At 31.4% G+C, this 16578-nt stretch overlaps 1 protein-coding gene across 1 annotated transcript; it reads left to right on the top strand.

The window, feature by feature from the left end:
- The first annotated feature begins 3487 nt into the window (after nt 1-3487).
- LOC124941870 (cytochrome c1-2, heme protein, mitochondrial-like) lies at nt 3488-8313 on the top strand. Its single transcript, XM_047482233.1, has 8 exons — nt 3488-3626; nt 5025-5091; nt 5569-5789; nt 6218-6497; nt 6574-6645; nt 7556-7672; nt 7754-7819; nt 7903-8313. Exons 2-8 carry the CDS (start codon nt 5035-5037, stop codon nt 8017-8019), a joined length of 930 nt encoding a protein of 309 aa, XP_047338189.1. The 5' UTR covers nt 3488-3626; nt 5025-5034; the 3' UTR covers nt 8020-8313.
- Nucleotides 8314-16578: the final 8265 nt, after the last annotated feature.

Below are 16578 nucleotides of genomic sequence, written 5' to 3'. Positions count from 1 at the left end.
GTCCTTGAGTAATCCCTTAAGAAGCACTATCTTCGTATCTCGGTCTTTAATAAGACAAATATTTGGGTGGAATTCAAAAAATACGTTATTATCTGATGAAAATCTCGCGACACTCATCAAATTTTTAGTAATATTCGGAACGTGTAAGATATTACGTAAGTAGAGAGATTTTTGTTGATTTAAAATTTTAGTCGTACCAATATTATAAATATTCAGAGGCATACCGTTTCCGACTTTGATAGTTTGAGTACCTGTATAAGGAGCATGTACATGTAGATTATTAAGATCGGAAGTAATATGGTCGGTAGCACCTGAATCTGGACACCAAGTGGGATCTACAATAGTAGACGATGTAACTAACATTGTCGTAGGATTTGTAGAAGGATTAAAACGAGGGCACTCAAGAGCACTATGTCCTTGTACATTACATATTTGACAAGATGGATTATAAAAACAACTTTCGGAGCGATGACCAATTTTATGACAAAAATTACATTGCGGACGATTATTGTCTCGGTTCTGTCTTTGGTTCTTTCCGCCTCCATGCCTATAAATATAAGCAACATTCGCCGAAACGTTTGAGCGCGAAATATTTTCATAATGGAATTTTCTTTTCTTGAATATGAGTCGTTGTTCATAATTTAGAAGTATGTCTGTCATCTCATTAAACAATAGATCTTGTCCGGAAGTTAGAGCACATATCATCGGCTCGAACTCGTCTCCAAGCCCGTTGAGTAGAGTTAGTTGCAGATCTTGATCAGAAACATATTGTCCGGCAGCAATAAGTGCATCTGATAGGTTTTTGATGTGTTGAATGAAGTTAAGAAGAGAATCACTACCTTTGTGTGCGTTTAGGAGTTGACTCCGTAACTCAAATAGTCGGCTCTTTGATTGAGAAACATAGATTTTCTCTAAGGTTTTCCAAAGTTCTTGTGCCGAAGATGATTTTGAGACTTGTTGACGAATCTCGTCGGTCAATGTTGAAAAGAGCCATGCAAGTACCCTTTGATCTTGGATACGCCATTGTTTAAACTTTGGATTCTTGATTTGAATTGCATTATTTTGACCATCTGTTTCTTGAAGAAATTTGGGAGGAGTTTCAAGATTTCCTTCTACTATATCCATAAAATCATAACCTATCATGATTGGAGTAACTTGTGATTTCCAATAGATATAATTATATTTATCAAGCTTTACGCTTCCAGATATTATTGGTAGAACTGAGGAGTGATATTGTTCTTCCATTGAAATCGTTTTCGGGAGTTTTCCCTTATACGCTCTGATACCAAGTTAAATTCCTTGAATTGATAAAATAAACAAGAACTATTTGATTGAGTTCTTGAAGAGAAAGATTGAAATAATATTATTGATTGAATGAATAATCTTTAAAATAGTTTATCTATTTATAATAGTAATAGAGAAATAACTAAATTGAGAAAATATAGGATTTGGTTATTATATTTAGCCTAATTAATAGGAGATAAAATATAGGATTTGGTTATTATATTTAGTCTAATTAATAGGAGATAAATAAATAATTTCTCTTATTTATTTAATACTTTATCACTTAGTTACACTTTTTCTTTCTTAAATAAAATAATTTTATTAATTAATCACAAATAACTTGACAGTGTGAGAGAGGTTTGTCACAAAATATTAAAAATATATGAATATATATATCATAATTTTGATGACAAAATCATATACATTTATATTAAAAATATATATAATAATTTTGACAAATTCAAAATGATTTGTTGGTTGAATTGTTTAGTAAACAACATTCAACTAGCTTGGTTATCTGAGGTGACTTGATAGAAACCTTATTTATTATATACTATAATAATTAATTATTGATTATCTGGTTATCGAACTTCCTATTTATTTGAATGTTCTATGTATGTAATTGAATATTTGTAATTTTTTTTATCAATTAACATAAAATATTACATATGAATAAAAGATTTTTAATTTTAATTGGCCTTTAAATCTTCTTAGAGATACATTCTTTAATTTATACTATATCAACATATTCTAATATTAGTTTCCTTTTTTTTATACAGTATATTATTAACATTTTTTAGTTATTATAATTTATTATTTATTTAAATACCTTAATTTTACATGATTTAATTGTAATAATTAGTAAATTAAGTAAATATTATAAAAAAATATTATATCTAAATTTTAAAAGCAAAAAATGATTTTAATTTAATATTAAATTAATTATATAAGTATTTAAATAATATAATAATAAATAAATTGTGTAAATCAATGTTGTATCACAGTAATAAATGTTTAATTTATTATTTCTGTAAAATTGATACACAAAATTTGTCCATATCATCATAAATCTCCCATTTATTTTTATTGATATTTTGGTTCTTTCCTCCATAATAGCTTGGGAGCCTACATTCAAATAAAATAATTATTAACACAGATTAACAAAGAATCGGAAACAAAAGATTTTTAAGTAAAAGAAATATGAGACCACTTATAGGGGAAGGCGGAGGATACCATTAGAAGTATGGACGAAATTAACAGCCATGATCCCGCCTAAACTCAAAGCTTTAAGATGGAATCGAACCCGTAATTTTTTTGTCTCTTAAGTCGGCTCTTACCACTAATTACTTTGGTGGAATAATCTGCTACATAAAATATTTATAAAGAAATTATTCAACTTTCTCTTTGTGTAAATCTAGAAAGTAATCGATTTGGTCATATGAATTTTGCAACAAAAGTAAAGTGCAAATAATATATGGAATGAAAAATGATAAAAGAAAATTGTGCTTACTCTAAAGAAACTTGAACCATGGTACCTCTTTTCCTTCTCCATTTTGTTTGTATGAGTTTCAGTTGATTGTTCTTTCTCTTGCATTACTGCCATTTTTTCAATTGCGCTAGGGCTAATGGTTTAAAGTCGACTTAGTTTGTTTATCGGTTAAAAATATCCATATGACTTAAATTCATATGTTGTATAAAGATGTATATCGACTTCTTTTTGAAACACCATTTCAATCCAAATACACATAAAATTACTCATATAGAATTGTTCTACTTATTTTAGGCAATCTCATATTAATCTCGATGAAATTTACATATCGAGTAATTAAGCAGTCCCTGTTATCAAATAGAGGATGTTTTCGGCGGAGGTGGAGGGCGAGCTTCGTCCGGGCGCAAGAGAACGACTTTCGAAAGGTGTATGGGGACTTTGTCCAAACTCGAGAGAATGGTGAGGGTAGAGCGCGACTTCGTCATGACACAAGATAAAAACAAATATTATTAAATTTGTTAATATATATAATTAAAATATATTTCAAAAACATAATTTTATTTAAATTAATAAATACTAAAATAAATAATTATTTTTTTCTATAAATATATAAATTATCACACCTTAAGAGAATCATATGAAGAGCCCATTTTATAATGTCCATAAGCCCAAATTAATGATTCTATATCAAGCCCAATGTTTCGTCCAATCACTTCATAAAAAAATTAGCCATTGACGAAATTCTGATAGTAGAATAGTCTGCGTGTGTCCATCCCTTCCATAGCTTCACTTCGTCGGATCGCTCTCTCATTTCGGCCTCTGGATCCCGTCGACCTCGCAGCGATCCTCACCGGTAAGCTTTCCATCCATCCTTCTTTCATCTTTCAGATCTTCTCGTTTCTGACCTCTCTTTCGAATAGAATCAATTCGTCGCACTTCAGGTCATACGCGTAATTGCTTCATGTTTTCTTTATTCGGACTTGAATCTCTCTCAGGATCCTTGTCTATATGTTGGAAAGCTAAGTTGTGACAATTGTTAGTTCAGAAACGGATCAAACGGTTTAGTTTTCGATAGTTTATAGGTCTCTAATGCATGTTTTCATCCTTTTTTTGGATTCGGATTGTAGATATTCAACTTGTATCGAGAATATGTGTGTTCAATCTGGTGGACATGATAAGTTCTATATTTTTGTATGAGAAACATTTGACCTATTTGTTATTTGAAGCGTCTAAAACATTTGGAATATGGATTTGGATTGTAGATATTCAACTTGTATCGAGAAGATATGCTCAATCTGGTGGACACGATAAGTTCAAGAAACATTTGACCTATTTGTTATTTGAAGCGTCTAAAACATTTGGAATATTGATTAAGCTAGATGATTGTATTTCACTTTGAGGAACGAAAGTATTTGTTTATCCATACTTTATGTTCTAAGCGCTATTATGAAGAAACAGTTGACATGCTTTAGTTATTCATTTTTGGTTTGTAGAATTATGAAAAGAATGAACAAGGTATGTGGATTGTTGTATAACAACATAGACCATTGGTGGATCTATCAACTAAAGAGAAAATGTTGCCTTACTAGATATGGAAGGGCTAGAGGGAAACTATTATCACAATCAAGTTTGTTTAGTTACCAGAATGAGGATGATTAGATGATTAAAGTCTGAATGCTTGCCTGGTCTTGAACTTTAGAAACTAATGGACATAGATGATTAGATCTGGAACTCAATATCAACAGGCTCTAACTTCAGCTACTCAGACTTTATGATAAAGGGATTAACATACTTCTTTGAAATTTCTCCCCTTTGATTTTTGGTTATTCTTGCATGCCACTGCTTTGAGAGAAAGTTCACTTATGAAAGATGTGGCAACATAGTATTTGAGATTTCTTTGTAGCAAACCAGGTTTGATGGTGTTGTTTTATTGGGATTATTGTGCTCAATGTCATGTACCAATCTTCGAGTAATTTAGCTTCGCATTGCATATGCTGATGACCAATGTAATAGATTTTTTGTTGGGAATGTATAAAATCTTGTTGCTCCATGTTATGCTTCTATCATGTTTTCGATGACCAATTCCTCCTTCGAGAAAATTATCTCTTTATTTTTCATTTTAAGTTATACAACTAACTAGTTTTATTCGTCTTTTAAGTTGTAAGTCTCATATTTTCCGATTTGTAAAATGTTTTGTCATCGTTACTTTAATGTCTGGGGTTTAATTATTATTTTCTTGTTGAACCAACAGGTTGACCAAAATGGCTGGTAGAGCAATTCATCAGTTATTCAAGAGGAGGCTTCAATCTCATTCCGCTGTGAGCATTGTTTCATAATTCATTGTTACTATGTTTTTTATTTCTATGTATTTTATATGCAATCATAGATTTTGTTAGCACTCTGTCTATCTGAACTCCTTAAAACTGCATGAAGATCAATAAATCTGTTTTCATTGTAAAACATTAACACTCCCACTGGCTATCCCTGCTAGTACCTATGCTTTACTGGATCTTGTCAAGCCGAATGCTTTACTGGATATTGTGACATGTTTATCATTTTGTAACCATCCATAGCCAGGGAAACAAAGAGAGTATGAAAACCTTTGGCAATTGTTAATCTCTTTTCTATTTTCAAAAAATATATTACTAGTCAATGTATGGCGATTTCATTAACATTGAGTCTATTCTTCTATAACCTGTTCTGAAGATGATCTCAAAAAGAAATAGGGAGAGGAAATATTAATTGTTGAACTATCGTTGAATCTCACATTTATTAACATTCTTACATATGTGCAGGCTCCCCCAGTTTTGTCATCTCTTGTTTCAAGGAAAGATCAAGAAGGGTTTGAATCTGCAGGCATGAAATCTCTGAAAGCATTTGCTCTACTAGGAGCTGGTGTAACTGGGCTTTTGGGATTTTCAACAATGGCAGCTGCTGATGAAGCTGAGCATGGTTTAGCTAGTCCAGATTACCCTTGGCCACACCAAGGCATTCTCAGTTCATATGATCACGCATCGTGAGTTGATGCTATTATTTCTCTTCTAATGTTTTTATTGCCTTAGTTTCCTGTTTAGCATTGTTTTGTTTCCATCCTGTCAAAGTGTTTGTGTCTATCTGTTTCTTCACATGGACATAACCACACAACTTATAATTCATTTAAGAATTGAAATCATCTTGAAACTATCTCATGTCTACCAATCATGAGAAGTTTTTCTCTTACAAGTTAGTGACCTATAGTATTAGGCGTGTTCCATCTTGAGCAATTTATATATAACCAAAAGTTATTCTTGTTCAAAATAAGTGACTCAGTAGTATGTTTCTTAGCGTCATAGTGCTGAAACAATAATCTCTTCCTGTGATGCTTATGCCATATTTTTTTCCTGAAAAATAGTTACTCCCTTATTTATTGGTTCATGTTATATCTGTTGAAAACCACACAAACAGGATTCGCCGTGGTCACCAGGTTTACACACAAGTCTGTGCTTCCTGTCATTCAATGTCACTGATTTCTTATCGTGACTTGGTGGGTGTTGCATACACGGAGGAGGAAACCAAGGCAATGGCTGCTGAGATTGAAGTGGTTGATGGCCCCAATGATGAGGGTGAAATGTTTTCTCGTCCTGGTAAATTAAGTGACCGATTTCCTCAGCCATATGCAAATGAGCAAGCTGCTAGATTTGCAAATGGAGGAGCCTATCCTCCAGATCTAAGTCTTGTCACCAAAGTAAATTCCTATCCATTGTTTTTTATTGCATATCAATCATTTCCATATACATAACCTCTGTCATCTTCGATTTCAGGCTCGCCACAATGGCCAGAACTATGTATTTGCTCTTCTAACTGGTTACCGTGATCCTCCAGCTGGTGTTTCTGTAAGTTTTTCTTTTCACCTCTAGTAACATTTTTCTATTATCCGTGTGAATCATCCTGTTGTTTCTGTTTATGCAATAACTAGTATAGGTTCCCATCAAACTTTATTTACAAATATATAATTTACTAGCCTTACACCAGACCAGGCATAAGCAGAAGCCAGGATTATATAACGAGTTAATCTGATACTTAAAGCCTGTTCGATGTAGTTTTTTTTAAATCCGTTTTTTGGAATAAATTCTGTTTGATGAAAAAGTGTATTTGTTGGGTTAAATTACTAAAATATTATTTGCATTTTATATTTAAATTTATATAAAATATAAAGTAAGGGTAATTTAGTTGTTTTTTTGAATGTTGAAGCGATTGTTCAAGAGATAAGGTGTTTTGGACTAAATCCAAACAAGCCCACATGTTTCATTTGTGTATGATGGATTTCTTTTTAGTTCAACAGACTTCTCTTTGATTAAGTAGAAATCTTCAAGTCTTATGTTTAGATGTGTATAACTGACATTACAATTAGAATTAAAACTTATAAGAATAAAAATTGAATTAATTAATTTCTTATGTTTGGAGAAATCATAAATTTACTATTTCAATGTGGGAAGGATGAAGTTGAAACTTAAAAAACATATACATTCAATTCCATTGAAATTATAATTTTAATTCAAATTCCTTATTAAGTCATTAAACCAACAAAGGATTTGTAATTAGACCCTCAATTCCAATTTTGTCGAACCCGATGATAGCTAAGAGGGGAATGGAAATTGAGCTCTTGACCTGCTCTTTAGGAGTCCGTTGTTTACTTCCGATGAAGTAATCTTCTTTCTTTATTATTAATAGGGCCTCTAACCCTAATATTCTCGGGTTTTGATGTGTTTTGAACTAACAATCATCATTCATATACATATGCAGATTAGAGAAGGATTACACTACAACCCATACTTCCCTGGAGGAGCTATAGCCATGCCTAAAATGCTTAATGATGGTGCTGTTGAATATGAAGATGGTACCCCAGCTACCGAAGCTCAGGTTTGCCTCCTAATTATTTAGTGCGCAGTTTTATTGTTAAACTACTACATTCTTTCGATTTAAACACCATTTTTTTTGCAGATGGGAAAAGATGTTGTGACATTCTTGGCATGGGCTGCAGAACCAGAAATGGAAGAAAGAAAACTGGTAACTAACTGTCTTGTTATATATGCATAAAATAATGTCTAGTTGAATTATGATTGAGATGACGATGTGTGTTGAAAATGCAGATGGGATTTAAGTGGATTTTAGTATTATCGTTGGCATTGCTACAAGCGGCTTATCAAAGGCGTATGAAGTGGTCGGTTTTGAAGTCACGTAAGCTTGTGATGGACATTGTTAATTGAGTGGTGTTCCCTCCCCACTTTGTATGGGAGAGAGGGACTTGGAACGGGCAAAACACAAGTATGATGTTTTGTATCGTAAAGTGTTTCTTTCTAATATTTATTTTTATGTTGTTCCTGCCTGCCCTTGTTCAGCCTGCCTGATCGGGTTATTGGATGTTTTATCGGGTTGTTGGAGAAAATAAGTAAGTACTGTGAAAGAGATTTCTTAATTCTTTTTGTTGGGAACCAAACTGTTTTGGAAATGCTCAAACAATGAATGGGTAGTAATCTTAAAATATTTTTAAGGTTTTTACTGCATGCATGTTCAGTGTTTTGTTTTGATCAAATCATAGAGATCAAGATAGATACTCTTATATGCCTTTTCTGACCAAAGAATAATAATAAGGATTGATCGACCTTGTTTGTTACTCTCGTCCTTTTAATTTACCTACCAAAAACTGCAATAAATGAAGTTCTTTTTCTTCATTTTTTGTGTGATGAATTAACATCCTTGAATTGACTACATAATAAGCTTTTCTTTTGAAACAAACGTGGAAGTTAAACTAAGTTTGGACAGGAAGTTGTTAAATTTGTTAATACATAAATGTATATTTCGGACTATATCTGATAAAAATAAATTTATAATATATATATATATTTTTTTTTGGTAAAGGTCCATTATTTATATTTTCAAATATAGTCAATTCAAAATTAAGTACTTAGATACAATTTTTATGGGTGTGCCGATTAGGAATAAGGGGAGTGGTTTATCATTTTAATTTTGTTTTACCTAGAAGAATTTATTATTATTATTCTTGTTTTGGAGAATTTTTATGAAGAACATCTATTGTATTAAATAAAAATAAATTTTATGCAAAAGTTATGTTTTTATATAATATACCTGATGACTTAAAATTATATATATATATATATATATATATATATATATATATATATATATATATATATATATATATATATATACTTTGTGTTTAAAATATATGTAACAGTTTTAGCTGAAACTAATAGAATAAAAAACACTTTAATGGACTTTTTAGTTTATGTATAAATTTATTATATAATAAAAATATATTTATGTTAATCAATTAAATTATTTTCAATGTTACTTTTTTATTATTCTTTTATTTATTTTATTATATATATATTATATTATATTATTATTTAATTTTCTCAATTATATATATTTGAATTTATTAAATTTATTAGTATTTATTAATTTGTTTGAATTCAAATAATAATATAGTTAAATTATAAATAAATACTAATAATTTAACTATATTATTATTTAAATTACTACTTTAATAATAAATATATATAAATAAAATAAATATATTATTTAATAACTGAATTTATCACATAATGTTATGTTAACAATGATAATTAATAATAAAAATATTATAGTTTTATACATAATATTTGAATAAACTAAAATATAATTTATTTATATCATAATTAATCTATATTTTAGATAAATATAATAATTAATAAATATAAGAATAAAATATTTATCATATAATTAATAAGTTATAAATATAATAATATTAATAAAATAAATAATATGTATTTCATATTTATATAAATATATTATTCAATTTCTTGTTTCTTTTAACATAGTTTTAACAAACATTAAAAAAGAGAAAATGTTAAATAAAAATAAATAAAAATAAAAATAATTAATTAATAAAAGAAAAAAATAATTAAAAAAAATAATTTAATTAATTAAAATAAACTTAAATAAATAAGTTTAAATCAATACTACATAGTTTTAATGATGTGTTCAGGAACAAAACTAAGTTATGTAAATTGTCTATGAGCAGTACCAGTCTGAAGAAGCTCTGGAAGACGCCTTGCTTCAACAGACGTGTTAGTATGAAGAAGCGTTGGAAGATGTTTTTGCTTCAACAGACGTGTTAGTCTGAAGAAGTGCTTGAGAAGACGTCTTGCTTCAACAGACGTGTTAGTATGAAGAAGCGTTGGAAGACGTTTTTGCTTCAACAGACGTGTTAGTCTGAAGAAGTGCGTAAGAAGACGTCTTGCTTCAACAGACGTGTTAGTCTGAAGAAGCACTAGAAGACGTCTTGCTTCAACAGACGTGTTAGTCTGAAGAACCCTTGGAAGACGTCTTGCTTCAACAGACGTGTTAGTCTAAAGAAGTGCGCGAGAAGACGTACTGCTTCACAGATGTATTAGTCTGAAGAAGCGCCGAAAGACATCTTGCTTCAACAGACAGGTTAGTCTGAAGAAGCGCGAGCAATCGTCTCTCTTCATCAGACGCCTCAATCTTAAGAAGCGCCAGCAAACGTCTTGCTTCAGCAGTCGTCTGAAAAAGAGTCAACTTATCCTAACTCACCAGCAGCGTCCGTTATCAACAGTCTGCCAAGACAGCTTAATACACTATAACTTCTTAAGTTCCATGTACTCCAATATTCCACTGGGCCGTCTTGTACATTCCAGTACACCATGTTCTACCGAATATTCTGCAGTACAATCCAGTACGCCACGATCCAACAAATATATTCTTATGTACGATTCCGTACACCTGACATACATACAACGGATAACTGACACGTATCTAAGAGAAATATTCGACCATTGCTATATTTCAATATAAATAAGAATCAAAGTACAACGACGAATCTCTCGATCATTCTACAATTGCACGAATTAAGAATTACCAAGCGTTGTGATTACTCTTGTTCTAAGTCAATTCTGTAATTTACCTATTGCTATACTTGAGTGTATTTTCAGTATTGTAAGTTGAACATAACTGTGTCTGTTCAACAGAGTGTTAACTAGAAGTTCAGAAACAGACAACTGTTAAGTCCTATGTGTCTGACTGAGTTTGTGTAGTTGCTATACGAATCAAAGCCTTTTAGTGAAAAAACTTTTAGAAACAGAAGAAGGGGTGACATAGGAGTTTTATCTCTGAACATCCATAAAACTCATTGTAGTATTTCATTTATGCATCTTCCAATCGTTTATCTGCCGCTTCAAATCGAGCAAGCATTTCCGCACTTGAATCCGTTCAAAAGTTTACGAAGATTTATGAAGAATATAAACATATTTTCATCTTTAACATGATTAAAATCGAATTGAAAGTGATTATTAGTTCAACAATATTCACCCCCGATCCTAACCATCTATATTTTAGATAAATATAAGAATAAAATATTTATTATATAATTAACAAGTTATAAATATAATAATATTAATAAAATGAACAATTTAAAAATAATATATATATACATAAACACCATATTTTACCCTATAAGTTTATAATCAAATTTAGACTTATTGAAATAAAATAAAAATGAGATAAAATTAATTTTTAATGAATTAAAAGGCTTAAAGATTAATAATATCATTTTTATTAATTGATTTGTGTAATTTACAAGAATGATGATTCCAAATAGGCCATGAGTCTCCTAAACCAAACAAACCTTAAAGGGAAATCAGATCTCGACATGACCAAATCATCAAGACATAATGAAGAAAACAAAGAGCCAAAAGAGAGATGAGCAATGATTTGTTCCTCACAATTTGAGGTCAAGGCTAGATGAGAGGAATATAGGCGAAGTCTGGACAAAAGCACGATGCTCACCAACAACCAAAGGATCACCGAAGACCCCATGACTTGGAAAATGCCTAGACAGAACCATCACGTGGAAGGTGCACCATTCATCTTCGCTTTATCTTTTGATCCCAATGCTTCATATCATAACCCTCACGATCCCTTTTTCAAAAAAAGGACAAAAACAACCTTTGATTTCCCAAATCAAATGACCAAACTACTTTTGGAGAGGTAAATTAAAAAGGAGAAGAGACAAAGAGAATGAGAGTTGAAAAAAATAGCGATTATTGTGTAGTGAGTTCTGGGATAGAAGGCTCCACTTACTTCAGATGTAGTTGGAATTGTTTATACCATTCATCGAGCTTCGCTACTCGTATATAAGTACTAGCATTTTTATTTTTAGATTTAGGATCCATGACATAAACGCATGTTTTAGGAACATAATGACACAAAACTAAACACATTTTATGTTTGGATTTATATTTAGACACATGTTCTAGGATTTGATAAATAAATAAGGTGTAAAATAATATTCTTTTAAATGACCAAAAGTTTAAAGTAGAATTTGTAATATGACAAACACGTGAGACAGAGCACATGAGCCCTTTTTCACGTGCAACAAAGAATATAATTTCTAAAATATGTTTGATCACGCAAAATATTTTTCTTTCCTAATTTATTGAATAGTAAATTAGATGACGATTCTAAAAAAGTCAAAGTTAGTCTAAATCGATGTTTTTAAATGCACTCAAGTCAAGATTATCATTTTAGCTCATCTTTTCACTCGAGATAAGGTGAGTTATTGGGCATGATTATCGAGTATTGAAAACCCTTTTCGGGAAGGATCGATTTTTGGCGTTACAGTTTTTCTAACGACTATACTAAGGATAATGGATGATTAGTTCGAAATAAAATTTTAGTCATTCTTAAGAATAATATTTTACACCTTTAAAAAAAATCTAAAAAGTAAAAAAAAATACAAAAAATAAAGGCGAAAAAGTGTACTTCACTAAACTTCATCTGTGCATTGGTTATGATCTTGGTCACATTGCCCTAATGCTTTGAGGTTGTACATGATGTGCATTGTGCGATGTCATTTGTACACCTATAACATTATGTTCAAAGATTAACCAATGTGGAATGATGATTTGTTTCAAATTTGAGCGATAATACGAGAGGATGAACTTAGGTACACTAGGTCAATCCTTCTCCCCGACGATGAGGTCTCATTCGAGGGGTATGCATCGTGGGGATGAGGATAAATTCTCAATTGAGACGATACTTTCTCTTAGTCGGCGAATTTTTATGCTCTCTAACGAGGTGAGTGGATAATCTCTCATGATTTATCCATAGAAACAAAATCCCGATTACGATTCCTAAGACCTAGCCGTCCGTCATTTCTAAATGGTCAATACATTTTGAAAGCCTTTACGTGCCTACCATACTTATTTAAATACATGTATGTATTATAGCTAAAATGGGTGCTTAGAAGTACATTTTGGCCTTTAAAAAACATTGTTTTTCTTTGATGTTTGTTTTGTAGGTAGGTTTATGCTCGACGCCACGATTGATTTGAGCCATCCATCATGAGTAATGTGGGTTCAACCACGAGATGTTCAAGATTGAAGAGATGCCATCTTTCAAGGACAATGCCTTAGCCATAAGTTCATAATGAACCACAAGCCATATGCATTTTACTCTTCCAAGAAAGACAACATTAAGTCGACGAAGATCTCAACAAGAAAGAGATTTACCCTTTATGGTTGAGTTTCTCTACAAGAGACATGTCAAAAAGAACGAAGAAGGTGAAATACCCATAAACGAGGAAATGAGGAGCTCGAAGAAGACTCGTTTTTTTCTATCCATTAAACGTAAAAAATTTCTTCTACTTAGTGCCGACCCCGAGGAATGGGTTGCCCTAGCCCTAGGGTAGAAAAACGTGAAAAGAATTTGGCTGCCCTATTTTTTTTAAATTGTTCAAAAAATTGTTTTTATGAGATTTGAACCTATATTCAAATAAAAAATCTTATTTTCAATCCTAAACTACTATGATTCACACTTTTATGTTAAAACAATTAATAAATTTAACTAAATAACTTTTTTTTTTAATTAAATGGGCGGCCCTAGGGAATGAGCTTCCCTAGCCTATGGGCTTGATGGACTTACCCTAGGGTCAACCCTACTTCTACTATGAAAAACATTGTGTTCATTGTAAGGCGAGAGCGATAGTTGAATGATTGTAACAATTTATATTGTTTACTATTAACCTCACTTTTAAGTACTTTCATCTTAAATAAAAATGACGAGTTGGAAAATGTGTGCCTATTTCCCCTTAGGTATGCACAAATGATGACACGGGTCATCATATGATTGATGCTACTTCTCTTCTTAACCATCTTTTTATGATCCACATGTTCTTCACAACGAACCAAAAATGAGATCCACTAATTGAAAGAATCGCAAAAGCCAGGTAGATGATTAGGCTTCACTCTTATAATATTTGCATTGCATTGAAGCATCGATGGGTTATCACTCCAAAAGACGCATTCATTACATTTTAAATTTCCCTTGCTTTGAGACAAGAACGATCATGTCATATAGATGAAGACATTTCTCGATCCACACAAAGATAACGAGAAACAGAAGGACGAGATGAAAATTATTTCCTCAAAGTTCTATACATTGGTATGCTCAACATAATGGACGTAAACTCATTTTATCATTTTGTAAAATCTTTAAATTAATTCAAACAAAATGAGTAACTAGAAAAGCTAACCACGTGACAATAGAGTAAGGCATTGTGGATATACAAGCATGCAAAAAATATTATCTTGATGTAAAAATTGAGAGACAATGCACTACATTGATGGGAGGCCTATTATAGTTTCATGGAGCCTTGACAAACTAACATATGTATAAATGATAACATATCGAAGCAACTCATGTATGCGAAGATGTTAAGGACAAACACATTATCTATGGTGGTCTCACTCATTCATCAATTTTCAATTCATGACATGATCTCTTGATCATGACCCACAATTTTAAATACCAAGAGTTCGGTTGAAGATTGAATACAAAGACGAGAATGAGCTTCACTCCTCAATGCTCTTATATATTTTGTATGCACAACCAACTTTAAGCGACCTCATTAAATCCTTTCGAAGAATATTTGAATATATTCGAACAAAATGGTAACTAAAACAACCAACCATGTAAATAGAGCAATACATTGTGAATATACAAACATGCGAGAAATGCTAACTCCGTATAAAAAATCGAGAGATGATGCACTCCACCAATGTGATGCTTATTATAGTTTTGACATGACTCTTACAAGTTAACATACGACATCTCGAAGCGACTCGGGAATGTGACGAGGCTAGACACGGATTTAAAGTCGACAATACTTGTGCAATTTCACAAGTCTTCAAATTAGGACATGATCTTTTGATCATAAAAACGACTTCAACTCCCAAGACTGCGACTAAGACTCAGATTCTAGAACGATTCTTATGGAATAAGAACCCCAACCTCCACTCGAGCGAGTCAAATATCTAAGGTAAATCACGGAAGACAATAAAGGATCTCCTAGAAAACTTGGTCTTCAAATAAGGATGTTACCTCTCGATCATAAATAATGACTACATGTCCTAAGACCACGACTAAAGCTCAGACTAAAGAACGATACTCATGAAAAGAAGAGTCACAACGTCTACTCTAACTAGTGAGTCAAACATCCAATGTGAATCACGGAAGACAATGAAGGAACCCTCGAGAAACCTAAGCACAATATTACTTCCCACACTTGATTGATATTACACTTGAAAGTCTAAAATTCCATGAATAAAAATTTTGGAAATGATTGATCCTTCATAGGATTGCATTTGCATACGCATGCATTAACATTATTTTCATTGAAAACATTTGCATTGACAAACGTAAAAAAATAATGAAATTATTTATAGCAGCATCAACGAGAATGAAACTCTATTTTCTTACACTAAGACACTTAAAAATAAAATGAATGAAAAAACAACAATAAAAAAGAAAAGGGAATGAAACTCTAGTTCTCATATTAAGGGATCTTCTGATAAAATAAATCTTAGTTCATACAATAGAACATCTTTAAGAGGAAAATGGAAAAAAATTAAACACAAACAAAATGAAAAAAAATATCATTACCACGAACTACGTCAATGACCCGATTCTTTTCAAAAGATACGTATGCAGCATATTCACTAGTCTCGACCATAATCGTTATTTTTTCTTTTTTAATAAAATAAATTAGGGGCATTTTTTGGAAAACAAGAATATCAAGACAATGGGAATTTTTCAAAAAATACAAATAAATTGTCTAACCCTAAAAACGAAAAAAACAATGCGATGTAAAATGCTTATCCTCGATAACAAATTCTAAGTCATCCAAACAAAAAATAATAGAGAAAAAAGAGATGCGATGTAAGACGCCTATCACCGATAGCGCATTTTAAATTATCCAAAGATAAAAAAAAATAGATGCAATGTAAGACATATATACTCGATAACGCGTTGTAAGCTATCTAAAACAAAAAATACAATGGTCATGAAACGTAAACGTCTATCACAAATAGCGCATCAAAAATAAATGTAAAAAATCATAGTATTCACTAGGGACATTTAAAAAAAGGACAAAAAACAAAGAAAAATCATAGTTTACACTAGAAAATTCCAAAAACAAAAAACAATGAAAAAACAAATAAAATAACAACAAAATAAAATAATAAAACCCTAGTTCACACTAGTGGTATTTCCAAAATAAAATTGACGTTTTTACACCTTAAAGTACGTTTCGACCCGATTTCTCTCTCAAGATGATACATAAGCAACCTTGTCTTGAGGCCTGGTTATAACCATGCGTTTTCCAAAACAAATGTGAGAAAAGGTCGCTAAGATCCATGTCTCAAAAAAAAGAAAGACAAGAAAAAATAGATATTAAAAACGAGGGA

The sequence above is a fragment of the Impatiens glandulifera genome, chromosome 6 (assembly GCF_907164915.1).
Source record: "Impatiens glandulifera chromosome 6, dImpGla2.1, whole genome shotgun sequence".
In the NCBI taxonomy this organism is placed as follows: domain Eukaryota; kingdom Viridiplantae; phylum Streptophyta; class Magnoliopsida; order Ericales; family Balsaminaceae; genus Impatiens; species Impatiens glandulifera.
Note: the sequence above shows the minus strand (reverse complement) of the source record. Positions and strands in the feature narration are given on the sequence as shown.

Excerpts from the sequence above, each read along its gene's own strand:
- LOC124941870 (XM_047482233.1), top strand. The coding sequence starts at position 5,035 with ATGGCTGGTAGAGCAATTCATCAGTTATTCAAGAGGAGGCTTCAATCT. Across the intron at positions 5,092-5,568 it reads GGCTTCAATCTCATTCCGCT|GCTCCCCCAGTTTTGTCATC; the intron begins GTGAGCATTGTT and ends ACATATGTGCAG. Across the intron at positions 6,498-6,573 it reads ATCTAAGTCTTGTCACCAAA|GCTCGCCACAATGGCCAGAA; the intron begins GTAAATTCCTAT and ends CTTCGATTTCAG.